The 25,920-nt window shown below is 54.4% G+C and overlaps 10 protein-coding genes across 10 annotated transcripts; 5 read left to right on the top strand and 5 right to left on the bottom strand.

Annotated features, from left to right (window-relative positions):
- Positions 1-28: 28 nt before the first annotated feature.
- CLUP02_02331 (uncharacterized protein) lies at positions 29-679 on the bottom strand (the record flags this gene model as incomplete). The annotated part of the gene is made up of 1 exon (XM_049281363.1): positions 29-679. One exon carries the CDS (start codon positions 677-679, stop codon positions 29-31), a length of 651 nt encoding a protein of 216 aa, XP_049137320.1.
- Positions 680-818: 139 nt separating this feature from the next.
- CLUP02_02330 (ER lumen protein retaining receptor) lies at positions 819-1,660 on the bottom strand (the record flags this gene model as incomplete). The annotated part of the gene is made up of 4 exons (XM_049281362.1): positions 819-1,312; positions 1,382-1,448; positions 1,510-1,568; positions 1,636-1,660. 4 exons carry the CDS (start codon positions 1,658-1,660, stop codon positions 819-821), a joined length of 645 nt encoding a protein of 214 aa, XP_049137319.1.
- Positions 1,661-2,694: 1,034 nt separating this feature from the next.
- CLUP02_02329 (WLM domain-containing protein) lies at positions 2,695-3,735 on the top strand (the record flags this gene model as incomplete). The annotated part of the gene is made up of 1 exon (XM_049281361.1): positions 2,695-3,735. One exon carries the CDS (start codon positions 2,695-2,697, stop codon positions 3,733-3,735), a length of 1,041 nt encoding a protein of 346 aa, XP_049137318.1.
- Positions 3,736-3,846: 111 nt separating this feature from the next.
- Positions 3,847-4,307, bottom strand: CLUP02_02328 (uncharacterized protein; the record flags this gene model as incomplete). Its single annotated transcript, XM_049281360.1, has 3 exons — positions 3,847-3,905; positions 3,976-4,147; positions 4,212-4,307. The coding sequence occupies 3 exons, from the start codon at positions 4,305-4,307 to the stop codon at positions 3,847-3,849; spliced, it is 327 nt and encodes a 108-aa protein (XP_049137317.1).
- Positions 4,308-4,372: 65 nt separating this feature from the next.
- Positions 4,373-5,295, bottom strand: CLUP02_02327 (uncharacterized protein; the record flags this gene model as incomplete). The annotated part of the gene is made up of 2 exons (XM_049281359.1): positions 4,373-4,421; positions 4,532-5,295. The coding sequence occupies 2 exons, from the start codon at positions 5,293-5,295 to the stop codon at positions 4,373-4,375; spliced, it is 813 nt and encodes a 270-aa protein (XP_049137316.1).
- A 1,700-nt stretch (positions 5,296-6,995) lies between these two features.
- Positions 6,996-7,577, top strand: CLUP02_02326 (uncharacterized protein; the record flags this gene model as incomplete). The annotated part of the gene is made up of 2 exons (XM_049281358.1): positions 6,996-7,232; positions 7,311-7,577. The coding sequence occupies 2 exons, from the start codon at positions 6,996-6,998 to the stop codon at positions 7,575-7,577; spliced, it is 504 nt and encodes a 167-aa protein (XP_049137315.1).
- A 668-nt stretch (positions 7,578-8,245) lies between these two features.
- On the top strand, positions 8,246-11,376 carry CLUP02_02325 (uncharacterized protein; the record flags this gene model as incomplete). Its single annotated transcript, XM_049281357.1, has 13 exons — positions 8,246-8,447; positions 8,569-8,868; positions 8,987-9,102; positions 9,160-9,207; positions 9,251-9,550; positions 9,618-9,804; positions 9,861-10,060; positions 10,102-10,205; positions 10,267-10,441; positions 10,498-10,694; positions 10,751-10,793; positions 10,924-10,987; positions 11,060-11,376. The coding sequence occupies 13 exons, from the start codon at positions 8,246-8,248 to the stop codon at positions 11,374-11,376; spliced, it is 2,253 nt and encodes a 750-aa protein (XP_049137314.1).
- A 603-nt stretch (positions 11,377-11,979) lies between these two features.
- On the top strand, positions 11,980-12,770 carry CLUP02_02324 (uncharacterized protein; the record flags this gene model as incomplete). The annotated part of the gene is made up of 3 exons (XM_049281356.1): positions 11,980-12,251; positions 12,307-12,528; positions 12,596-12,770. The coding sequence occupies 3 exons, from the start codon at positions 11,980-11,982 to the stop codon at positions 12,768-12,770; spliced, it is 669 nt and encodes a 222-aa protein (XP_049137313.1).
- Positions 12,771-13,841: 1,071 nt separating this feature from the next.
- Positions 13,842-14,336, bottom strand: CLUP02_02323 (uncharacterized protein; the record flags this gene model as incomplete). Its single annotated transcript, XM_049281355.1, has 2 exons — positions 13,842-14,256; positions 14,320-14,336. 2 exons carry the CDS (start codon positions 14,334-14,336, stop codon positions 13,842-13,844), a joined length of 432 nt encoding a protein of 143 aa, XP_049137312.1.
- Positions 14,337-14,977: 641 nt separating this feature from the next.
- On the top strand, positions 14,978-25,864 carry CLUP02_02322 (uncharacterized protein; the record flags this gene model as incomplete). The annotated part of the gene is made up of 18 exons (XM_049281354.1): positions 14,978-15,178; positions 15,243-15,434; positions 15,554-15,792; positions 15,904-20,638; positions 20,690-20,862; positions 20,972-21,031; positions 21,526-21,634; positions 21,692-21,834; positions 21,928-21,969; positions 22,031-22,213; positions 22,280-22,405; positions 22,486-22,624; positions 22,689-22,848; positions 22,918-23,063; positions 23,105-23,228; positions 23,292-23,567; positions 23,631-25,553; positions 25,605-25,864. 18 exons carry the CDS (start codon positions 14,978-14,980, stop codon positions 25,862-25,864), a joined length of 9,231 nt encoding a protein of 3,076 aa, XP_049137311.1.
- Positions 25,865-25,920: the final 56 nt, after the last annotated feature.

The following is a 25,920-nucleotide window of genomic DNA, read 5'->3' as shown; positions in this document are numbered from 1 at the left end:
AACCAAAAGGAACCGATGGCGACATCCATTACCTTGAATCGTCCGCCGACTGCCACCACACCAGATTGCCCTTGTTCAGGATCTGGTTCCCCCTCCAAGTTAGGCAAAGGCAACGAAAACTTATAAGCCAACAGGGACAGACCTTTACTCGACGTCCCAAGAACCGCAACAAGATTTCGGAAGCCGGCGAACTAACCGAAAAGAACGAGTCACCAAACGCGTGCCATAGCCGCTGAGAAGTGCGTGCGCGAGTTGCGTGTTTGCGATTGTGAAGAGCGTTGAGTAAGGTGAGTGTGGATGGGTGGGGAGAAACATGTTGCGCAAGCGCGAGCGTGAGGGTTGTAGAAATTTGGAAACGTTCTTCACATTGACCATCTATATACCAGTGGGTGTCCCGGTCTTCTTTCTGTTCGTTCTCGATCATGCCGATCTGTGGGCACATTGTGAGCAGCTCAACCAACACATCCATCTGTGTGTGGATTGGATTCCTGCCTGTCTGGCCGCCCATGCAAAAAACTAACCATATCTCCCAACGCCAGCCATGCATCCATCCGTCGCGGAGGATATTCCCTATCCTTGAACCTGAGGCCAACCCCTTTTTTTTTCTGGTTTTGCGTTGTGTGCCTGAGAACATCCCAATACTTGTTGAGAGACTGGACGAAAATAAGAACAAGGTCATGGTCCGCCATTTGGCTCCAGCGCTTGTTCATAGCTTTTGTTGTTACAACCCATGACTCTGTGTTCCGCAGCGTCCGCAACCTGGCGGATGTTTCCAGGTCGGAAGCCGTGCGAAACCTCGTGGGTAGGAGAGGATGACTTTAAACGGGCAGCTTGAACTTCTTGCCCTTCATCACCTTGGTGTAGTAGATCCAGAAGAAGTCACTGTAAAGGATAGTCTGGATGATACCGGCGGTAATGGCGATCCAGTCGACCTTGTGGTTCACTTCAGTGAAGTAACGGTAGATCCAGTTGGGGATATACAGGGCACGGTAGATGCCGAGGGCGAAGAGGTAGTGGGTGGTGATGGTCTCGGCCTCGCCAGTGCGCTGAAGCATGAAGAGCTGAGGCAAGATGGCAACGGCCTCGAGCCAGATAGAGAAGGTCCAGGAGATCTCCCAGAAGGTGTACGAGTAGGGGAAGATGATGGCCAGGGCGGCAGCTCCGCCGAGCAGGTACTGGACGCGGAAGGTATCCTGGTTGGGGTCGTTGGTTGGCTTGTAGGCGGTCGTCATCAGGTAAACGATGTACCCTTGGGAAGAGATAAAGAGGATCTTGAAAACGAGGTTCCATAGACTAGAGGTCGTAAACAAGTCTGAGGGGGACAAACAAGCGCTGGTTAGTTTAGGTCAAGCGGAGAGAAGGGAAGGCAATGGAGGCTTACCAAGGTACCTGGTGATGTAGACCAGGAAGTAAAGGGCTTGCGACTTGAACGAAATACCAGAACAGCTCTGAGAAAGAATTAGATCAGGGCCCTGGGTGTGACGACTTGGCGGGAATCGAAAAGCTCACGTTCAGCTGCACCATCTTGTGGAGGAGAATGCCGATACTGGCAAGATGGGACAAGTCCCCTGCAAACCCATCATGTTAGTCCCCGGAGCAAACAGTTGTAGTATCGAGGATTTTGGCGACACGTACCGGCAATGCGGAAGAGATTGAGCATCGTGACAGGTTGATTGCGGCGAGGCGATGGATCGCAAGTGACGATTTGGGGCGGGAGGGAGCTTCAACTCGGAGGGAGCTTGGAGCTGCCAGTGACAGCGCGCGCACGGCTTATCGGATGGTTGTAATCAGGCGGGTGCAGGTCGCCTTGCACGCTGGTGGTTTTCGTCGTCGTCGTCGTCGAGCGTCTTCGTGACGTGTCGTTTTGTTTGGGTCCGCGATGTTTTGGCGTCGTGACGTTGGAATTCTTGGGTTGCTGGGGAGGGAGCTTCGAGACTGGGTTTAGCACAACTGGCAGCTTTTTTGGGTTTCCAGGAGGGTTGAAAGGACACGAACGCGATTGCAAGCTCATTGGAAGCTGGAACCGAACACTCGAGCCACACAACTAAACACTCAGGTACCTTACCCAGTGCTTCGTACCTTACCTTACGGTGACTGGCCAGCGGCGACGGGAGCTGTTGTCCGCCTTACCTAATACGAGACACTTGCGGCAGGGCTTAGGTAAGGCACGCAATGAAGATGAGACACTTTGCGCTCTTTCATTCCTGGAGGCTAAGGCACCTACCTGCTGTGGGGTCCTTCAGCATGGAATGATGGAACCTAAGGTGCAGCACCTTGACTCGGAGTGAGAAGCTGAGGTAATCATCCATATAGGAACGGGTTCTCATTGGCTTAGGTAAGGTAATCGGAGCGGAATCCCCGAATCTGCGCTACGGGAATCGCGGACTCCACTTTCAAGTCCAGGCCGCTGCCCCGAACGCGACGGAGGTCGGGGAGTTCCCAGGTGCGCCAAGATGTGACGTATTACAAAGCTGCCTGAATGACAAACCTCCGCGAGTCCCATCACGGGGTGGCCATCTGCGCCTCAGCCCGCACTCGTTGTGATTCCCAACATTTCCATGAGTGCCACCCACCTCTGTATATAGACGCACAACTTGGCGCACTCCTTGCAACCCTGCAAATATCTAGCAAAATACCAAGTTTTATTGATACACTACACCCGACTACGATCGCCAATTCAAACCCCCACCAACCATGGCCGAAGCACACTCTTGCGAGTCCGACTACGACGACTCCGCCGATGAAGCCATCACCATAACGCTCACCCACCGCAACACACCACACACCTTTAAATTCCCTCCGGATGGAACAATTACCCACCTCTCCGAAGATGTCGAAGACACCCTCTTGATCCCCGCCTCAAATCAAAAGTTCATCGTTCCTAAGCTCGGCCTCCTCAAACCCCCCTTCAAAGACCCCGACATGTCCCTCGTCGACCTACAAAACAAAAAGATCATGCTCATGGGCGTCGAGGCCAAGGAGGTCGCCTCCCTCCAAGCCGCGTCCGAGTTCGCCGCGAAACGAAACGCTGCCCGCAGCGCCGCCCGCAGACAGAATCGGCCCTCGAGGAGGCGAGACCAGGGCCGCGCACAGGCGGACAGCACCTATACTTTCCTCTCCGTCCGGCCGCTAGCAGGCCTCCCGCGTCCAGAGAGATCTCTGGCGCTTCTCGAGAAGCTGAAAGAGGATCCGGGCATCCGCGCCTCCATGCGCAAGCACAAGTTCAGCGTCGGCCTCTTGACGGAGATGGAGCCCCTGTCCAACACGCAGTCCAACCACGAGGGGACGACTCGACTCCTCGGCCTGAACCGCAATAATGGAGAAGCGATCGAATTGCGGCTGAGGACGGATGCGCACGACGGCTACAGAGATTACAAGACCATTCGTAAGACGTTGTGCCATGAGCTGGCGCATAACGTACACAGCGACCATGACCGCAACTTTTGGGACTTGTGCCATCAGATCGAGCGCGAAGTCGACGCGGCGGACTGGAAACATGGCGGACACACGGTCGGAGAGGGGTCTTCGTACTGTGCGCCGGGACAAGACGAGGAAGAGGACGTCGAGGACCACGGTGGTTGGGAAGGCGGTGATTTCGTCGTGGGAGGAAGCGGTGGTGGCAACGCTGGCTTGAGCCGACGAGAGATCCTGGCCAAGGCTGCAGAGGAAAGAGCTAAGAAAATGAACATGGAGAGGAGGGACGGAGGAAAGCCTGACTCTGGCCCGTCGTCGTAGAGGTTCTGCATGGTACTCGGAGCAACATTGAAGCGTTCGTATGGTGTTACTGTTACTTTGCTTTCTGGATTTAGCATTGCGCAGGCGTTGCGGTGGCTTGGACATGGGACATCAACTGACCTCGCTGGTCACGGAGTAGTTAGTCAACTCAATCACGATGAATATCCGCTCTCATAACGATTGGTGGGTGCCCAAAAAGGTGCTCGCATTGTAGTTTCGCATCATACTATTTTGCATGACCATCTAAACCCTCAATGCGACGGGTCATATAAGGTAGTGATATCTTTCTACCCAACAGGTGAGCCATGCTGTTACTCGTACAAAATGCCGCCTCCCCCATGAATGCTGTGAAAAGAAAAGAAAAGAAGAGAGAGACCTCGTCCGAGTGTCCTCCCGGTATGATATCCCTTTCCTAGAACGCCTTGATGTCATGCCTATGCCATGTCCGGAAACGCCGCCAATGCATGTAGGCGTACGGCGACGCCAATTGCTATCGCCCAAATGCCCATGTTTTTCTGCTTCAAATCGGAACAAAAAGAAGAAAAAGCCGTGTTGCGGCTTGAAAAAGCCATCGCTTGAACTGATCCACGTTCCAGTCATGCAGATTCTGCAATCAGTGAAAGCAAACAGCCTTCAGCTATTGCTGTGTCTTGAGCCACTCCTTTTGCTCCGGTTCCCACTTGTGTCTGCATATCGTGTTAGTCGTGAAAATAAGAGTCGGAATTCCGCCACCAGGATCAAAGCTTATTTGGGGGTAACAAAAAGCATGGATCCCAACGCAGATCTCTAAACTTACCCTTGCCATTCGGTGGTCACCAAGCTTTTGGTACCGTACTCTTCGGAAAGAATGCGCTCAAAGCTGTAGGGAATGGTGGCGGGGACACCCTCGAACTCGGTCTCGCGCATGGGGAAAAGGTCGGTGGTGCGGTAGCGGTGGTAGTTCTTACAACTCCAGACACCAGGCATTCCGGAGGGGTCGCGCTCGGCGAGGCCAGTAATATCGATAAAGGCACCGTTGGCCATGTTGATCCAGCGGGCGTCAATGATGTTCTGGCCGTCGCCGCGGTCCTTGTCAGTGCCGTGGGGGTTGACGTCGAGCAGGTAGCGTTCCTTTCTGGCGTTGCCATCCGTGTCGGTCCAGTCGAAGTCGTGCTCGGTGCGGTTCAGGTTCTGGCCCATCCAGTACAGAGTCGCCGTCGAGACCTGAACATCGAGGTCGTAATCCCAGGGCATGATCTTGCCGTTCCACCACCAACCCAGAAGCGTGCCATGGGCGAGCCATGTCTCAACCTTGAGCTTCTTGGTAATGGTCAGGTAGGAGCGGACGAGGTTGCGGAGAACAACACGGTGCTCGTCATAGCCCACAGCTTGCTTGAAATAACGGATATCGTAGTGGCCAAGCTCTTCGCCACAGCAGGGCTCGTGGAAGTACTTGGTGTCCTCGCGCTTTTCGATGGTCGGTGGTGAGGATTGGCTGACATCTCTGGCTGCTTGAGGTGCCGCAAGAACAGTTGATGTGAGGCCCAGCACGGCGAGTGGGAAAGTAAGGTTGAAGCGCATCTTGGCTAATTGCGTTGTTGTGTTGCTTGAGTGGGATTCTTGATATCGAGATCCAGGATGATGGGTGATTACTCGGTAACAATGACGGCAAACAAGAATCCCCAAGTTCCAAAAAATGGCGGAATGCTGCTGTTTGTCGAGTTTTCTGGAGGCCTCGTAATGCCAAGAAGTTGTCTTCGGGAGGTGACCGATGCGAGGCAGGAAGGAGGTGAAGGTGGATATGACAGGAGCCAGAGGGGCCGATGAAGGTAATTCGTTTGTTGACTGCCTCAAGTCAAGTTCGGTGAGTAATAGCAAGCGACTGGGATAAACGAGAGAAAGCGTAGAATAATCCTTTCGAATTCTGGAGTCGGTCAAAAACAGAGAGTGGGCGAAATTTTGGGTATTGTTGAAGCTGGTCAGGCGATGGCGGTATATAAGACGAGTTCCAGAGGGCGGAACCGCGGGCGAGGGGAGCCGATCAACTCTGAAGCAGAGGAAGAGATGGTGAAATGTGTTGATGCAGGTGTTCAGACCGTGATGTCGAAGTCAGGTCTATGTCTATGTTACCGAAGGATGTCAAAACACGCAGATGCCAAGGAATAAGAGGTAAGAGAAGAAGACCGGAGCGGACATTAGGGATGCGCAGCAGGGCAGGAGGAGGTGATATGTAAGTACATCGAATGGATGTGTGGGAGGTGGAGGGAGTGGGATTCGTGTATTCATACATGGGAGTGTGAGTGAATGAGAGACTGGGCCAGAGGCAAGAGAGAGAGAGAGAGAGAGAGGCGTGTGGTGACGGGAGACGGGTGAGGGATGGAGGTGTGAGGGTGTGGGAGTGGGCTTGTGGAGGGTGTGTGGTGATCCCGGTCATGGTATTAGTGCAGCATCCCGAGTCCCGCCATGGCAAAGAATCCCCACGCAGACCATGGAGCACCTACGGAACTGGATTTTTTGGAGGGTTTTCTTTCTTGCAGCTTTCGGTTTCTTTGCCAAGATGATAATGCTGCTACAGGCTCCAGTGTTTCCGAGGGGCCTCCTTTCTCGCATTTGACTGTTCCTTTTTGTTGAATATTCCACAGTGCCAAGGAAACAAGAACAACAACGAAAGGTGATATCACAGGGGACTCCTCCTCCACCACTTCCTATGTCTCACTTCCAGCCTGTCCGTTCCACTGTCTAAGCCGCCTGGGTCGCAAATAACGGTAGTAGTAGTAGTAGTAGTAGTAGTAGTAGTAGTAGTAGTAGTAGTAGTAGTAAGGTACCCGTACGGGGTATGGGCTATGGATAGCTACTAGGTACTACGTAGAGAGCGTACGTACGACGGTGGTAGGAAAAAAAAAAAAGCAGACACCCACATTCCTTTGCGAGAGAGTCGGAAAGAGACTGAGACTGGCGGGTTTGCGCGTATGCGCCATGTTTGAGCGGCATACGTAATCCCGCGTCGAAAGGAGTTGATGGAGGCAGGGCGGCCAGGGCCCGGGCTGTCGCCGGTGACCGGGAGCGGGTGACAAGCCGCGTCCTACGGTGGTACTAGACACTGCTGCGCCTGCTCATGCCGCGAGTGTATTCGTAGCCAGACCGTACGGATAGACAAGGGCCCATTGGGATCCAGTAAAGGTTAATTAAAAACACAAAAATCAACACAGACTGGCGAGGGTTCGAGGAGGAGAGGAGCATTCCGCCGTAGGGAACAATCTCAAAAAAGAAGCTTGAGCAAAATGGGACCCGGTGGGTGTGGTCCGGGAAAGACGGGGGTCAAGGTAGCAGGGGTGAGAGAAAGGAGACGACGTTGGAGCGTGAGCGTGGGCGGAATATCAGAATCTGCAGTTGGCAGTTGCGTTGCGGTTGCGCAGTTGCACTTGCACTTGCACTTGGCACTTGCCCCTCTGACTCTCTCCAAAGCTCGGAACGGCAGGGGTGGAGACGGCGGTCCTGCCATTGGGCCTTTGGGTAAGGTACATTACGGAGTGAGGTACCTTATGGCATAGGTAGGTAAGGTAGGTACGGGGTACCACCTTACACCCTTCCATCAGGTGTCGTGTGCTCCTGCTGTTGCTCACTTTCTGCTCTCGTGCTTCTTCTCCTTCCTTGGTGACGGTCCTCGCCGTCTTTGCAACTTGCAACTTCCAGGTGCAGGCATGTGGTCCCAGACTTCCCAGACTTGCCAGTCGCCGCATAAGCCGCTAACGGGCTTGGCACAATTTGGGGGTGGCTCCAGCGTCAAGGTCAGCGCCGGTGCCACTTGCGCGGAGCTAAGGGGACATAGTCGACTAGCCGATATCTGCCTTGCTCTCTTTTGAGTCTTCTTAGGGGAGAGTAAGGTACTCAGTCATTCGATAGGTATCGCCCTTGGCTGTCACATTGTATGCACCGCCGTTTGCTCGGTGCTAGGCTTAGTGCCGAGTGTGCCGACGGGCCGGTTAACTCGTAGTAGCTAACAACCACTCTGGCATAGGTTGTCTTGACGATCTGATATCAGCAACATAGTCCGAAGTGGCAGTCAGTCAGCCGCAAAGTCAATTGCCGTCATCTCAAGTCATCTCACGAGGAGTTAAGAGGACCACGAACGAAAATGTAAGAAAAGGAAATGTACCTAGGCGAATTCGTTTACAGTGTAAGCGAATGCCGAGGTGGAGGGGACCCGGGCCATCGCCGTTTGGCCGAAACGGCAAGAGAGCACCTGACTATGGGAACTGTGATCCTACCTTATCGGAGCTGCCAACGTCACAATGGAACCTCCCCAAACCCCCCCCCCCCTTCCCGGGCCATAGACCCATTCAGATAGAATGTGCCCCTGTCTACTACTTCCCAATTTTCAATGTAGCTCCTGCCCGTGGGCACACATCCAGATTCTGGGCGGTTCCTTCCATGATACCCCAAATCACCAATTTCTCGGTCGCGGGACCGACCTACCTAGATATCGATGACGGGGCGATTTAGTACATACTAGGTACTGCGTACACAGCGAATGAGACAAGCCCCGGGCCAAGTCACTCATGGAAGTGTCGCGTGCCCATTGACGATTACCAACACCCACGGATTCCCATCAGACATTCTCAGGCAGTCATCCTTCATCCGATGTCGATTCCCCCGAAATCTGCATATTTGCCTTCGAGGCTTCAAACAATTAAAAGCAGCCAAGGTCATCCCATCCACTGCTGCGCCCGACGGTCAGTGGCCACGGACACACATGGCCTACCTTACTTTACCTTAATTGGCATCGGATCAAACAACTTGGGACAAAACTGAGCGCCGTACTCCGTATCTAAGGTGCTACCTATGGACCCGTAGGTACATACCCAGGCACACACGGCACGACCCCATTTCCTACCCGCGCACCATGGCTTACATGGGCAGATTGGCGCGGCTTTGGTTCCTTGAGAGTCTCACTGTCAACTTCTCGTGTCTCAACGCGCCCGCCCCCTTGGCGCCATTCAGCTTCCCCCTCCCCGTCCAATGACGTGAGGCCGCTCCGTCGGGGCTTCACCTTGGCCGTCACTGGGCCTTTTGGCCATATGCGCGCCGGCAACACAATGAATCCCGTTCCGCTACTTGGCATACAGGATTCGACCAGACCGTACTCCGTATCGCGTACGTACGGGATACTATGGGAACAACCACTGCGGTTTTCGATCAGAATTCAAGGCTCAGGACTGCAGCCGAAGATCCAACAAACCGATAGCCTCATTCAGTGCTCAACGACTTGCAGTCAGCATGTATTTTAATTCGACACCCCTCGCCCCGGCTGCCAGGCGCATATCCAGGATCAATCCGCTCCGCGTATGGCGATCAGCGGCTCTGCCTCAGCGCAACGTCTGTTATGGAGTATGAACGTCCCAAACTGACACGAATGGCACCGGAAGACACGATGAACGACTCGAGTCGTCCGTCCGAACCCACCAGGTCGATCAAACGATATCCAACCAGATTGTGCACAGAGGCCAGTGGCATGGCTGAAAATTGAAGTATTCAGGGCCCAAAGAGAGACCCCTTTCCCCTTCCAGAAGAGAAACGTCCCGGCACCAGCAACCTCACCTTTCCATTTTCACCGTTCCGCTCTGACAGACAGATTCACGCCCTCAACTCGCACGTCTTCTTTCAGTCCTCACGCCTCTCAGTCTCGGCTGGTCAACTATCCTCAGACCTCAGTGTGCTCCAATTGGCACTTGGCGCCGGTGGCCCCATAGCGACGCGTGGCCCTGCAAGATACCCCTGCCACTTCTCCCTTTTGGCGACAACGGCTGTCTGCAACTTTTGTTCCCAGTCGAACCAGGTGCCGCTGTTCCTTTTTCTTTTTCTGCCCATTGATTATTCTTTTTAGATGCATAATTCAGCACCAGGACTACCTTACGAATCTACAGATACCATCCTCCATACTCCGTACAGCTGGCATGGTACTGTACGCCGTGGCGCATGCTTCCGCTGTTTGGGGCTCAATCACTTCCGCTCCGCCCATCGTCCGTTTCCCTCCCCGCCCTCACTGGTCCGATGTCGTTGCTGGTTGGACCCAGAGCTGTGTTACCAACGGTGACCGACCCTTTCTCTTCTGACGGCTCACGGCACGTTCAAAGAGTTGTCGCTAGTCAACACAAGTTTGGCGGCTAGCAACAGAAGCTTTCGTGGCCCCCCGGTTTCAGGTTTCTCCTGTCAACTATGGCAACTCGTCACTGGCCGCGTGGTTGGCGTCGACAACCGGCATCCTGTGCCGAGGGCGACAACAACTTGCAGTCGGGAGACAGCTGTGGCTTTCAGCCTGGGAAGCATCGCTCAGAACTTAGACCAGGTAGCAGGAAGGGAGGCGGCAATCATGGTGAAATGAGAAAGCAATCCGATGTCCGCACTCGTTTCTGCACTCAATTGTGGCTGCATGCCTCGGCGCCGAATCGGCCAAACAAGACCAACAACAAACCACGACCAAACACACTACAGTCTTGGCACGGATTGCCATGCTCATCCTTATACGAAATCAGATTGCAGATAGCGATGCAGTGATGCTTTGGTACAGTCCCTCTCTCCTCGGCGTCAGCAATATGACCCTGTCACTCTCCAGAATCCAGACAAGAAAAGGCTGGGGATCTCGCAAAGCGTTATGGTTGGTGGTGGGAGAATTGGCGTTGTCTTGGCCGTCTGCCGGTGCTCCCGACTGAACACACGCCCTCAAATTGTCTCAGTCTTCCAACCGTCGGGCGAAGAGAAGGAATGCCTGAATCAAACTGACAGAATCCTTCGAGACGTTCTCGCCCATATTGTTACTATTCCCGCCGCGACTGGAGAATGCTCTTCATCAACCGTTTATTCCACTCACCAGGACTTTGGACTTGGTCTCAGGCCCCAGGCGCGTCGAGCTACGAATACATAGATCCTGGAGGCCTGGACATTGTTCAAAGTGGAGAGACTCTGCGTGTGCGTGCGAATACGTCTGCGCCTCTATCTTTGCACTCATCGCATCCGCCCCACTGCTCATGCAAGCAAGGTTCGCCTTTAATGCAGATAAGCATCATAGCAAGAGGGCGAGGGTCAGTGAAAGGTTTTTGGCCGGGGTCCATCGTCCAAGGGGCAGCCTGGATTATCATCAACTGACAAAAAAGACTAAAAATTCATTCTCTTCAAACGGGTGGTCGCTCACACGACACACAACCTGGGCAGCAATGGCGAAAAGCTGACGCCAAGCATCCACCCAACCATAGGGCTCACGCCACAACCCGATGCAGTCTTGCACATCACCATGATCGATATTAATTACCCGGTGTTGCCGTTGACGTGTGCGCCGTAATGTGGGCAGGGCTGAGTCCCGGGACTCGTCGGCGGCACCGCCCCCGCGACGAAAGCATCCAGTTCCGCCCCGCTCTACCGGCCTTCCGCGCCTCTTACGGCGACCGCGCAAGCTACTCCGGCCTCCTGATCCATGATGGACCCCGTTTTGCCCGTTCCCAAGACAGCCGGTCGATCGGCCCTCGTTCCCTGACCCGGAAATGCGGTAAACTTTATTCGAGAACTCGTCAGTGCTTCTGGTTCGGGATACCAAACCTCGGGACTGGCGATTATGCTTGTCCAAAGTCTATTCCTGGCCCCCAAAACCCGTACGGATACGGCACATGACGCTGACACCACGCCGCCCGTAATCGACTGCCGGCTTGGCTCTACAGCGGTGAATGCCTAGACAAGCTGGATTCATTGAAGTAGTCTTCGGTTACTGGGCAGGCACTGCCACATAGTCAGCCGTTCACGTCAGCGTGGAGCTTGTTTGGTGAAGCCTCGATCGAGGCTCACTGAAGGCGCCATAATTGATGCCGTTAGCACCTCTACTTTCAGTTATAACAGCTGGAAGGCGTTCTTCAGACCTTCGTAGGCCATCGTATGCTGTAGAGAGAGGTTCATCCTCAAGTGATGATTACGTCAAATTTTCGCGAGGCTTGGTTGCAAACGGCCAAGTATTCGCACGTGGTTCCCCATGTTGTCTGCTCGGCACTTCCATCCGTGACAAAGGTAGGTGAACGGCAGTTGCCGCTCATCCGTAGACGTAAGCCGCGTAGCTCAAGTAAGAATTCCCCAGTCTAGTAGTAGGATCCCCTGCTGGTGTTGAATGAGAAGGCCTGCTGAAATACCGCAAAAGCATAAAAAACATGGATTGTTCTTGCTGCCGTCAACTACCTGGATGAGAAAAAGGCCGACCGTGGTATTAGATGTTCATTGTCTTTAGATATGCCGGCCTTGATATCTCTTGCCTGCGACTACAAGAACTTGGAGAGTTCTACAGAGCCTTTCAAATTTTCGCACAACGTGTTGATTCGCACTCAACCTTACCTTACGGCGCAGAAACAGAGGTCCCTGAACGAGTCTAGTTTTCCGTCTTTTGAGGTAACAGTTATCGAAGAGGAAAAACAAATAAGCTATTGGATTGTATGCCGCGGGAATCTTCGCGGAATCTGTAACGCACGTTGGGTCCTAAAGAACTTGGAAATACTGAAATGTATGTTTCCATGAAAAATATCGACATAATACGATGGAGAGGTTGATGCTAAATTTCAGACATGATCTTGATCTTGGCCTTGAAAGGATCTTTTCAATATTGATAAGTATCATTGACTGCACGGAGAGCAAATCCGGTACTGCCTCCAAATTTCCATTGTCAAATTCTCTTACAGATCGTCCTCGCAGACCAGAGATGGCCTTCCTCGACCTTACAAAACACGACGATACCCATTCCAACTTTCTTTTCTATGATATTTCAATGTTAAGAAATATTCAAGAGTGTGTGTTTGTTTCCCAAACTTTTAGCATGATATTGTTCACTGATACACCCGTTCATGTGGGAAAGCGTTTCTGCTCTTTTTTCCTCGACCTATAACCTAAACATGACAATACACTCACGATATTGGATCTTGAATGAGCCATACAGCGGAGGAGACCAAGATACTTCTCGAAACATGGATTACGGGAACTTGCTCTATTGTGTCGTGCCCTGGCTTAAGTATCTGATGGCTATGCCTTAGCATGTGCTATCCTCGGAACTCACCTGAGTTCCTAGCTTCAGGAGCCAACTCACTCAGCTTGCCGTACCTACCCTATTCGAGTAGAACGGCCTCTCAATTACGCTGTCCGTGTCTCACGGGGCACTATACTGGCTAATGCAACGCGGATACACCCCGGTCTGACATCTATTTCGCATGTGGTTTTGACTGGATCTACTGACTTCGTTCCAATATCACCGAGGACAAGCAGCAGAATCGTGTATTTGATGTCATTGCCATATGGTTGTACGCTTTTGAAGACATGAAGATTCCAAAGAGTCTGGGCCAATTTGTTCACAATATCTTTATCACATTGGCATAAAGATCACCGGATTGTCCAGGATCGGGTAGATACTTCAGGTTCGGTCTCGTGGAGACTCCATTGCAAAACAAGTATAAACGTTATCTCCGTAACATCTTAATATACATCGGTAATTTGAATCAGCTTCTGCTTCCTTGAGCGAATGAATAATGTCTGCTCGTTCAACTGACTTTTGCCATCAGAGGGAGTGCTCAATTGCCTCGTCAACAACCCCTGTCCCGTATTTGACATCACTGCAACATGCGCTCCGTTTCCAATCGTCATGCCTACCCCTTAGCAACGAGCACAATTACGACCCGGGTTTCATTGAAGGAGAGAGCTTATCCATGGTACGAGTGGCACTGCATCATTCACGACAATGACATTGCAACCCTCAGCAGAGAAGTGCAGCTGAACAGACAACGCGAGGGTGAGGCTCGATCGGTATCGTATGGAATACATCTATATACCCGGTGCTTAAAGGCATGACCCTACGGAGCACAAACGTTCTGTTCTATAGGGGAGAAACAACCCATCGAAAGACTAGTGTCCAATATGTTCGGTGCTCTACTCCACATGGCACCTCACGCACCATGTACAATATAAAAACGCCCTGGAATGCACCTAAAGACCATCGTGGTATCCCGCGTGTCCAACTTCCTGCCTTATTATCGTGCCGTCTTTTCCCAACCTCGCAAACAGTCGTTACTCGTGAACACTCATTCCCTCACACAGTCTGTCGGCGACATGACCTACAAGCGGATGTTGATGTCTAGGCAGTCAACCCGCCATTCCCTCCGGCCCAGCAGACTACGCAACCACTCGATGCCCAACCCCGTCCACTCCTGTCTCTGCCGCGCGAGTTCTTCTGCCGCGGCTCCGGCAAGGGCGCTGGCTGTGGAGTTGATGACTTCCACCACGGAGGCGTTGAAGCTGGTGTTCGGATCGAGCTCGGGGAGCGGAAGAGAAGAGGGCGGGCGGGGTTGGAACCAGTTACTGCTAAAGTCGAAAAAGCAGCGGTCGGACCAGTTGCACGAGGTGAGGAAGAGGATCAACAGCAGAAAGCTGCAGTAGACGCAGGGCCTGTTGAGGAAATAGGTGCAGATGAAGAAGAGGAAGATGAAGGCCGGCGAGGCGTTGGTTGGGATGAAGAGGAGGGGGAGCCAGCTGCGAGGGAGTTGTCAGCAGAGATAACCACAATAGGTCGGGGTATTGCTTCGCGATGCTCACCTCCTTAAACAGAACATGGTGACGGGTGTGCGAGAGGGCCGTGACGTAGATGAGGGCGACGTGGGATCCCTGAAAGGTTGCTGGCGTCGGTAGGGGAGGGGGTTTCCCCAGGCTGAGTGCTTCCTTCAACACGATATCGAATTAGAAGACGTTGCCACGCTTCGACAGTACAAATGCTGGTTCAACCGATTCGCGAACGGCGCAGGGTTCGAGCGCAGCGAGATCTTGTGTGTCTGGGATGTTTGTGTAATCGCAAACGACTTGGAGGTTTTCGGTTGGGTCAAAGTATGCGAACACTGCACACGAGTCGGCAAGGGGCCCAATGCGAGGTATGATCTTGTGGTTCGTTGTGAGATCTGGGAGCAGCGAGAAATCGTCAAGTTGATACAGTCTGACAATGTCATGGAATGTAAGGCGAGGCGTCGAAGACGTTTACTGGTTGCGTGCAGATCTGTTGCAGGCGACAGCCTCTCTTTCTCTCTGTCAGGCTGTCTCAGACTCTGGGGTCTCAAAACAGGCATTTGGGGATCTTGCTTACGTCAGGAAATTGAATATGCTGTGTGAGGTACTCCGTACTCCGTAAGGTATGCACGAACCCGATTCTGCAAGCAGCTTGATTGCTGGGGAAGGTACGGAGTAGATGCTGGATGATTAGGTAATGAACCAAAATCGGTACGTGTGGGAGCAGTGTGGGCGGGGAGGAAAGACCACCAGTGGCACGTCCCCACGTCGTCCGCCACGTAGCGCACAGACCAGCTGCATCCTGCCGGTCTGCCCAAGCACCCGTTGCACCCAAGCAAGCACCCATGGCCGCCAGCAGCAGCAGCGACAGCAACAGCAGCACCCAAGCTCTTCTTCAGTTCTCCATCCCAAGCCGGCGAAGAAATATACTTCCGTTACCTAAGCTTCCATTCCCTGCCCAGGAACAGGAACCTCTCACCTCCAAATCGCCTCAAACAGCACCAGCGCTAGCACTACATGCACTACGTAGTAAGGCACCGCCGAATGAAGGACCCCAAGACACGCCCGGGCCCAAAGCTGCACTAAATCGAGTGGTCGCTGGCAAATCGCACCTTGGCTTCCCGCACCGCCTCAGACACCTCCAGTCCAGGCTTGTCTTAGCACTTTAGGTACCACTCCACTGTACATACCTACCTGACCTTTCAGGGCACGCGCTTCTACTTACCACCTTACCTCCAGTATAGTACCTTAAGGTCCATACCTATCCGTACAGGGCAGCTGCAAAGACGCCCCGGCCCTTTGTTGCTTCCGTCCAGACACCTGGGGAAAGCACGGAAAGTGCTACTTCGGACAGGTGCAGTCGAGAGGTCGTACCTTCCTCTCAAAATTCAACCACGTCACCCCCCTGCCCCTGCTCCTTGCTCTGTTGCTCGCGCTACAGGGTTGTGCCACCTTTAGGTTGGGCTCTCAGGAATTCCAGCGCCGCCAGCCTCTCCCATCCTTCCATTCTCCGTCCCAAAATTTATTTTCGATATCCCATACCTTCACCTAACCTCACCTTACCTTACCTTTTTTTTCCCTTCCCTCCCCCTCCTCCTCCCCCAAAAACCCTCAATTCGCAAGAAAATCATCACACTGTCGTGTAACGACGGAAGGGTCTGCTCGTCAATTGTCCTTCATTTCCCTCGTCGGACCACGTCCCTTGCCACTCTCTGCATCTCTTCTTTCCTCCTCCCCCAAACTTCCTTCAACGGGCGCCATCATGGTGTCTCCCATGCCTCCCGCACCGACACCCCCTGGTGGCAGTATGCCCTCCAACGGCGATCGCAGCAACAATTTGCTGAATTTGCTCAAGTTCAGCGGTGTCGGAAGTGCGTCGGCTGCGCAGGCTCGCCAGGAAGGCTATCAGCAGCAGCAACAGCAGCAGCAACAGTCTCCCCAGCAGCAGCAAGCCCAGCAGCACCACTACCAACAATCACCGCAGCAGCAGCAGCATCACCAGCATCAACAGTTGCAGCATCAGCCCCACCAGTCCCAGCCTCAGCCTCATCAGCAAGGCCGTGACTCGTCCTCGACGATGCCTTCGTCCATTCCGACGCAGATCGTCGCACCCGCCCGCGCCCCGGCCGACCCTACCGGCCTGCTCGCCGCTCTGATGAAAGGAGCTCACGATGGCGAGGAGTCGCGTTCCGAGCCGCCTCAAAACGGCTCCTTCTCGACTTTTGGCGCATCGTCGCCCCCCGACGATACGCGCGCCTATCTCTTGAACTTGCTGAACCGTCCGAAGCCCAGTCAGAATGACTTGCTTCTATCCGAGTCCACCCGTTCCAACCCCCCTCAGGCGGGCGAAAACATCCTTCACAGGGTGCTTGCTGAAGCTGGCCAAGCTCCCAACTTGTCCCATATGGCTTCCAACTCGTTCGAGTACGACCCCAACAGCTACGCTCAATCGAGCGGCAACTATGGCGCCTACTCGTTCCCTTCCACCCAAGATTCGAACCTCCACGTCGCCCAGCACCAGCACCAGAACCAGCAGCAGTATGGCTACAATGCCAACCACAACGGCAGCAGCTTCGACGAGTCTCAAATCACTTCGCCACACAACAGAACTCCCAAGACGGGTTCAATCTCGGGAATTGCCCCAGCTCAGTCGTCTGGCCAGTCACCTGCTGGTCCGGCTTTCCAGATCCTCAAAAAGGCTCACGACTCGCCGAGCTCTCACCATTCCCATCACTCCCATCACTCCCATCACGGAAGCGAGTCTAAGCGCATCGTCAACGAGCACCGCAGCCCTCTGGCCAGCCCCGAGCGCCTTCGTCACAGCTTCGGCCACGGTTCTTCTCCTGCAGACAAGCTTGCTAATCCTACGCCTGGCTCCACTGCCTCGTATGCGAGCATCCCTGCCGAGAAGAACAAGGAGACGGTTTCCGAGGCAATCCACGATATTGCCCAGCAAGCCGACTACGAGGCCCAGCAAGCTCTGGCCCGCGCTGAGGAAGAGCAGTCGCGGCCAGAGTACCTGCAGGATCTCGAAGATATGGACACCGCCCGTACCGAGAGGGAGTTCGAGGAGAGCGCCCATCATGCTGCTCAAGCCATCAAGAAGGAGCTCGAACGCGAGGAGAATAGAGATCTCCTCGAAAAGGTTGTCTCCGCCGAGGTGGCTGAGGAGGTTCGCGAGATCATCGAGGAGGCTGCGAGCCATGCCGTCGCCGACAGTTGGGAGAGCGCCGACCAGGACGAGATTGTGGTGATCGAGGAGGAAACTCCCGCTCCCGTAAAGGTCTTCAACTTCCCAATGAAGCCTTGGATCTCAATTGCTCTGCAGGACAGCGCTACCGAGCCTCGACCCCAGTTCAGAGACGATGCCATCATGGACATTGCCCGTCTCAAGAAAGAGTTCGACCAAATTGACCGCAATCTCTACACGGCGACCGAGAACTACATGGCGTACGGCATGTCCAAGGCTGGTGGTCTCCGTGTCATCAGGCAAGACGACGGCAAGGACGCCAAGATCTTCACCGACACCAAGGACCGCATCTTCAATGTTGCCATGTCCGTCACTCCCACTGACCACACCGGCATCCACCGCGAGGCCATCATTGGTACTGGCATCACTGGCACTGTCTACTGGGTTCAGATCAAGAGCGGCGAGAAAGACCACATTGAGGATGCCCACCCCGAGCAGTACGGCTTCGCTTTGCCCCCCATGGCTTCCCACGAAGGTGGCGATGCCCCTGGCGGCGTTCTCAAGACCCGTGCCCGCACGTCCACCATCCACCCCGAGTTCTTCGCCGTTGGCCGCGGCAAGTCCATCAACATCATCTGGCCCACATACATCATGCAGAACAACCTGTTCAAGCCTGGCCACGACCGCGTCGTCGACACGGAGAGATTGGCTAAGCAGTGCTCGTTGAAGATCAACACCGGTAAGGCCGGTAAAGACTTCACGTTCAGTCAGGACGATAGCGTGATAGTGTCTCTTGACAAGTCTGGACGTGTCAAGTTCTGGGACGTCCGTGACCTGACTGCCGCCAAGGAGGGCAGCGATCCTCGTGCGCCCATTCCCGCGCACACCTCACTGGAGGTGAAGGAACCTCTCATGACCCTCACCAGCACTCCCGAGGGCGAGAAGGCGTGGCCTACATCTGTTCTGCTGGTCGACAAGCTTCGCCCGTACCAAAAGCGCTGCGCTCTGCGTTATATGATCATTGGAATGAAGCAGAACCACACTCTGCAGCTCTGGGATCTTGCGCTCGGCAAACCTGTCCAAGAGTTCAACCTTCCCCACACCAAGGAGTCTGACGCTGTTTGCAGTGTCATGTACCACCCTCCTACCGGCATGCTGGTGATCGGGCACCCGACCCGCAACTCCATCTACTTTGCGCATCTTTCGGCTCCTAAGTACAACTTGAAGAGCGTTTCGCAGGTGGACTACATCCAGCGCCTGGTTGCCCAGGACACCACCATCCCCGCGCCCGACTCGACTGCCGTTATCAGCGGCGTTCGTGAATACTCGTTTGCAAACCGTGGCATCCTGCGTAGTCTCGACATCCTCTGCAACCCTGCTATGGCTCAAGAAACCGACGAGCCTACTCTGTTTGAACTCTATGCCATGCATTCCAAGGGAGTCGCATGCCTTTTGATCAAGCAGGCTGAGCTCGGCTGGACCAAGGATAACAAGGTCCTGGCACCCGTTGACGCAGTTGACGCTGGTGTTGTTACTATTTCGAAGCTCAAGCCCCCCGCCAGCCAGCCCGCTGAGCCCAACCACCAGAATGCCGAAGGCACCCACCCCTCGGCTCGCAACATTGCCAAGGACTCCCTTCTGCAGACCACACCTTCTCACGATGACAACACTCCCCGTCGCGGTCCCGAGTCTGTCACGCCGGTCAAGATCGCCAAGGCGGAGCCAAAGGAGGAGGAGACGCCAGTTCCTGCTCCCGCCCCTGTCAAGGAGGAGAAGCAGGAGCGCAAGAGCCGCAAGAAGAAGGCAGCCGCAGCAGCCGCAGCGGCGGCCGCTGCTGCCGGCAACGAGCAAACGAACGGCTCGTCCCGTGTTGGTCCTTCCAACAACAACAATTCCAATTCCAAGGACTCGGGTAAATCTTCCGGCAACAACTCCAACTCGAACTCCATTACCCAAGAGTCTGTCGAATCAGCAATCAGCAGCATGGAGACTCGCTTCCAGAATGGATTCAACAACTTGCTCAACTCATCGTTCAAGACGCTCCACGGCCGCATTGACGAGGGCCTGCGTGCTCGCGAGGCCGACTTCGACGACCGCCAGCTCAAGCTCCTGAACATGGTCTCGGAGGTCCTCAACGAGAACACCCAAAAGGTTCTCGAGGCCCTCATCCAGGAACAGTTCAGCAACGCGGTTATTCCCGCTATTGCTGATGTCGCCGGCAAGGCTGTTTCTGACCAGTTTACCAAGAGTATGAACAACCAAGTCTCGCACTCCGTTCAGAAGGAAATTCACAAGGCTCTTCCTTCCGCGACTCAGCACGCGCTGCAGAATGGCGACTTTGTGAAGGCCATCTCGGATAGAGTCGGAGCCACGGTGGCGGCCAACGTCCAGCAAGAGGTCGTCAACACTTTGACCTCTCGCCTGGCTCCCTCGTTCACCAACATGGCGACCCAGGCTTGCCAACGAGTGGTCGGTGAACTCCAGAAGCAGCACCGCACTGAGATGGAGACTCTCAACGCCCAGCGCCTCGCCGAGAGCAACAAGGTTGATCAACTTTCTGCCATCGTGACTCGTCTTACTGGCACGATCTCGAGCATGGCGGCGTCCCAGGAGCAATTCCAGAATGAGTTCCTCAAGTTCCAGCAGCAGATGATCCGTGTTCAGGCTCAAGCCCAGCAGCAGCAGCAGCAGCCTCAACAGGTGCCGCATCACCAGCAGGCCCCCTCTTACGCCCCTTCTGTTGTTAGCCAAGTTCCCAGCCAGGTTCCTAGCCACATGCAGAGTCAGGCTTACAGCAACCTGCAGAGTCCTGACAGGGCTTCGCAGCACTCCATGAGCTACAGCGGCCACTCTCAGGCTCTCACGGTGGCCAAGTCTAACAATGAGTACGATGCCGATCTCCAAGCCCGCATTGCTGTCGTCAACCAGCCGATGAAGGAAGGCAGAGCCGAGGAGGCTGTCGTTCGCTGGATGCAATCTGGCCGTGAGCAGGAAGTGTTTGAAAAGTATATGTCCAAGTACAGCCCCGAATTCGTCCGCAACCTGCCGCACCTCGTCCTCTTAACCGTGACTGCCACGGTCAGTCTCAACCTGGAGTCATACACTCGTGAGAGAATCGCCTGGCTCGAAATGGTTGTGCACAGCCTCCAGGTCTCGCTCGGCGAAATGGTGAGTCATTCTGACTTCTGCCTAAACAATTCGATGCTAACAAGTCTTCAGGATGGTGACGCTCGTGCGGTTACACCAAAGATTATGGGTATGCTGGTGGCCCGCGTCGAGGGTCTCTTCGTTCGCATCAGCAGCACGTCGGGCAACGACCCGGTTCTCAAGAACCTCTCGCAGATTATTGTCAACGCGAAGCGGGTGATTGACGCGTGCCAGGACGAGCAGCAGTATGCTTGAGAAGCAAACAGATGAGGGTAGTTATTTCTCACCCTTGGCCCAATGACGACATGACGATATCAAGTACATAAGACATTTCGACACCATACACATTTGCAGGATGGCCTTGCTACAAGGCATGGTTACGATGTTGAGGGGATATGTCCCTCTGAAGACTCGGTGGGCACGATAGCCGACGGTCGATACCTCAGTGCACATATGGCTGCGTTTTCTTTGGCATTTGGAGAATGGGGTCTGTGAATACGTTTTTCAATGGGAGGCGTATTACAGGCATGCGAATGGGGTCGTTTGGGCTCCAATGGATGGATCTGCGTGTGGATGGCTGACAAGATTCCCAAACCTTTTCTTTTCTCTTTTTTCCTTCCGTTGTAATAAGTGGTACGCTTGGGTGTTGGGACGAACCAGAAAAGGCTTAGGGGCGAGGGCGTTTGGACGACGACCCAGAGTCTATGGTATTCTTGGGGTTGGATGATTCCATTGGGACGTTATCTCGCCGTCTTAAAGAGGAAAATCAAGGCATGATCTAGCTTGGTACGCTGGTTGTGTGACTGTTTGTGTAATGCGATGTGAGGCGTAGGAGTGTGAGGCTGTTCTACCTCAGGCTTCAGTGGCGCTGTTCGATCATTGTTATGGAACTAACTTTCCAGTACCAGCACATACGACCACACCCATCAGAGAATTCGGGATCCCGTCCGCTCTCCCATAGACAAGCTGATGAGGGCCAGACTAGTAGTTGAGTCGGTGACGATCAGCGAATACCTGGTGTTGTATGTTTTTTTGCTACGTTCAGTTCCAGGTCCACTTCTGATTGTTTGCCAGGAGGAGGCTGGGCTGGGTGTACAAGGCATTGAATCGCAGCCCAGTTGCACCGCCACTTTTGACTCAACTCAACTTCATCGCATAGATATTGAGGATGTGGGAAGAGACACTCGTCCCGATTGTCTCAATGGAAGCATGCGACAGTAAGGTACCAACGTACGCTAGATAGCTAGATAGTCGCGAGGTTATCGTCGGAGAAGAATGGAAGATTTTATTACATAACCATCGAGATGCAGCAATGTGGCCTGTGCCCCTGAAGAGACGGCAGAACCTTGCAGGTTTGCAGGGCTTGATGCCTGACAGCCTCACACCCTCTTAGGCGCTGTCTGATTGGACAAGTGGCTGGCGGCAAGAGCAGGACACCTGTGCTCACTGCTCGGTCGCTGTTCAGTTTTTGGGGAAAGCTCGAGTCAAACAGCACGGTACAATGCCTGCCCTGTGGGACCTGTGGCAGCAGGAGCCAACTCAGTCAAGCCAGGAACGTACCTTGAAGTTTGAACATGGTGAGGAAGGAACCTCAAGGTCAGACTCAGACAGGTGACGGGAAAGAAGCAGCGCTTCAGATACCTCCATTTTTGCAGTGAATAGGTACATGCCTCTCACGGTCTCCCTTCAGGTCTCTGTGCCCGTGCTGTTGGCCCGAATTGAAGTCAAAATCTTTGCGGCCACCTCTATAGCCAAGCTGCCAATTTTCACCCAACCAAGTTATCTAAGGTATTCTTTATTATTGGGGAGATAATTCCTACTTCATCAAGGGCATGCCACCTTTCAAGTTCCAACCATCCAACACGTAGTTTTTCCGCCCCCTCGACCGGGCCAATTGCGTTTGATAGAGTGTACTTCCCATCCGCTGCGAGGTACATGGACTCTTTCACTCCAAGGTACCTTACCTCAGCAGCACTTTCAGGTACACCCGACCATCCAGAGCACACCGTACAGACAGACAGAGAGACGGACGCCAACGCGACAGCAGCAAAGCTCCAATTGAATTGACCAGGGGTGTGCCAACGCCAACAGCACCAAACACAGCTCCGACCACCGCTTTAGGGGCTTTGGACCTGGATTTGGATTGACAACCACCTTTTTCCCACCTCACGACGACACGACACGACACCACGACCACGACGGCAAAGACCGCTGCGCCAGCTCCTCGACGAGTCGCCGCCGATACCTTTTGACTTTTTTGCTCGTCTGATGTAAGGACGACGCACCATCATCACCTCGAGACGATACCAAGGCGCGCAGACTACTGCGCCCAGCGGGACGATCCGTGAGAAGGAACCCATCCCGACAGCGTAACGACCACCGACGAGACGATTCCCACACCTCGTATCTATCTCCTCCCACATTCGACGGCAGTGCTGAGCTGCCCGTTGGGGACCAGTCCCCCCTTGCGCGCGTATGAGCTGGCAGGTGGTTCCGGGTATGGGGTCGAACGTAGGCAACGGCATGGGCGGGCCTGGAGGGAACGAGATGGGCGGCGCGATGCAGGGCAACGGCGGCAACCAGCCTCATGCGACCGAGTATACACTACAGGGTACGTTGCTTAACGCGACCACTGGGTCTCTTCGTCATTTGTACTGACTGCGATGCTCTTCAGGTGTTATGCGCTTCCTCCAAACCGAATGGCACCGTCACGAGCGGGACAGGAATGCTTGGGAGATTGACCGCCAGGAGATGAAGGCTAGGATAGCTTCCCTCGAAGGCCAGGCAAGAAGGGCCGACGCAACGCAAAAGGCACTTAAGAAATACGTCGCCATTCTCGAGAAGAAGGTTAAAGACCAGGCTGCACAGCTCAAGGGCGGTGCCAAAGCAGGCGAAGATGCTGCAAATGCTGAAAAGGATCGCGCTGCCCTGGTCCAGGAGAAGCTCCGACGTGGGTTTTCAGTCCTCGCTCTATCAAATGACAAACGAAGCATTAGCTAACAGTGTTATGCAGCTTCCTCCAAGAAACCATTCGATGCCCATGGTGGCGAGCTCGACGTCGATAAAGCCGACGATGAATCGCAGCGGGCCGACCTCAAGTCTTTCCTGGATCAGTGCCAGGCCGAGTTTACCTATCTGATGATTACCCCGGCGAATCCTCTACCACCACGAGATTCGCCCCCTCTTCCTATACTCGAGGACCTGCGCGAAGGCGAGCCGTTTGGCGTACCTGGTGGTAAGCCATTCCAGGAGCCGCCCTTCCCCTTTGCCTCATCGTCTCTTGTGCCACAAAACCATGTCCGCGAAGCCAACCGCCCACCTCCCGCCCCGAATCATGCACCCCCGATGCAGCGAAGTCAACCAACGAGTTTCCAAGTCAAACCTGTCGATCAGCAACAGCAACAGCAACAGCAACTACAGCAGCAGCAGCAGCAGCATCAACAACCACAACAACAGCACCAACAGCAAATGCCACCCCCCGCACAAGAACCTGCACCCCCTGTCATGTATGCCGCCGGTACTGAATGGCCTCAGCCGATGTCGGCAACTGGCCGTATGCTCGACGACAATATGCAACGCCCCAGCCATGCCGTCGAGTCCATCAGTAGCGTAGAGCCAACGGAAGAATCGCAACCTAGTCGCCCTGCCCCTGAGACCGACGGCTGGGACTTCTCCGACGGATCATTTGCCGATGCCAACTCGTCGCAATCTCTACAGCACATCACCAACAGGCCCGATACCGACGCATTCCCCACCGCAGACAATCTTCCAAAGTCGCCCAACCGTGGACCGAGCTCCCATCGCCGCAAAGGATCAATGTCGCGGAGACGCAGCGCAGACCACGAGCTATCATTGAATTCGGCTGCTCAGAAGGCCGAAACGGGCAATTTCAAACTTCGATTCGGCCTGCGAGGCCATCTGGACACCGTACGCACCGTCATCTTCTCTGGTGGTGGCAGTCCCGGTGAACCTGAGATCTGCACAGCAGGCGATGATGGCATGATCAAGCGATTCCACATTCCTCGTGCCGATAACCATGGCCAGACCAATGCTGCGTCAGATCTCGACGTGACAGCTAACTTCTCTCATCGTGGTCACGCTGGAGGCGTGCTCTGTTTGACGTCCTGGTCGCCTTCGCCAAACTTCTCCACCGGTGGTCGCGCCCAAGGTGACGGCTGGATCTTTTCCGGCGGTCAAGATGCTACCATCAGGGTATGGGAACGTGGTAGAGTTGACCCCAAGGCTACCCTCGAGGGCCACACCGACGCTGTATGGGCGTTGTGCGTGCTGCCGACCACATTGGGCGCAGTCTTCGGCCAGAACAGCCAATACGGAAGCCCCGATCGTATCCTGCTCGTCTCTGGCGGCGCTGATGGATCTGTCCGTCTGTGGTCCGTCAGCGCGCCGCCCCAGTTGACCTCACCTCAGCCGGGAACGAACAGAGCTGGTCCGACGGGCAGCAGAGGCCGTGTCCGCGGTAATTCGATGAGTTCTGGAAGTGCCTTCTCCAGCACCCCGCAGCCCAATATGGCATCGAGCTCCCCCTTCAACCACACGCTTGTCCACAACATTAAGAGGCCGGATGGCTCTGACGCCAGCCCAACATGCATCACTTCCCTCAGCCCTAGCGGCGACACGTTCGTCGTCTCTTACTCTGACGCAGCCATTCTCGTCTATGATACCCGGACAGGTGAACAGACTGGCACAATGGACAGCTCCGAGACATACGACGGTTCAATCAACACCAGTGTCAACGCTGTTGTTGCGACAACAGTTGGTTTGGAACAGCCTCAGGGCGGGCTGTCTGAGGAAGATGGCAGTGCCGGCGGTGGACCAACCGGTGGTGGAGGCAGATCCATGGCAGGATCCGGGGTTGAAGGCGTCATTATATCTGGACACGAGGACCGGTTCGTCCGCTTTTTCGATGCCAACAGCGGTAAGTTATGAAAGTCAGATGTGTGCGATGATGTGCTGATTGAACGCTCAGGCCAATGTACCTACAACATGCTGGCCCACCCGGCATCGATTTCGGGCCTATCACTTAGTCCAGACGGCCGCGAGCTTGTCAGCGCAGGCCATGATGCCTCGCTGCGATTCTGGAGTCTCGAGAAGCGATCCTGCACGCAGGAGATTACGAGTCACCGCATCATGCGTGGTGAGGGCGTCTGTTCTGTTGTCTGGAGTCAAGACGGCAAGTGGGTTGTTAGCGGTGGTGGGGATGGCGTGGTGAAGGTATTTGCGCGGTAGACGGTGGAGGTTCTGGTTGAGTGAGGAAGAGACAGGGAGAGAGAGAGAGAGAGAGA

Source organism: Colletotrichum lupini, chromosome 1, assembly GCF_023278565.1.
Source record: "Colletotrichum lupini chromosome 1, complete sequence".
Taxonomy (NCBI): Eukaryota; Fungi; Ascomycota; class Sordariomycetes; order Glomerellales; family Glomerellaceae; genus Colletotrichum; species Colletotrichum lupini.
This window is presented reverse-complemented; position numbering and strand designations above follow the sequence as displayed.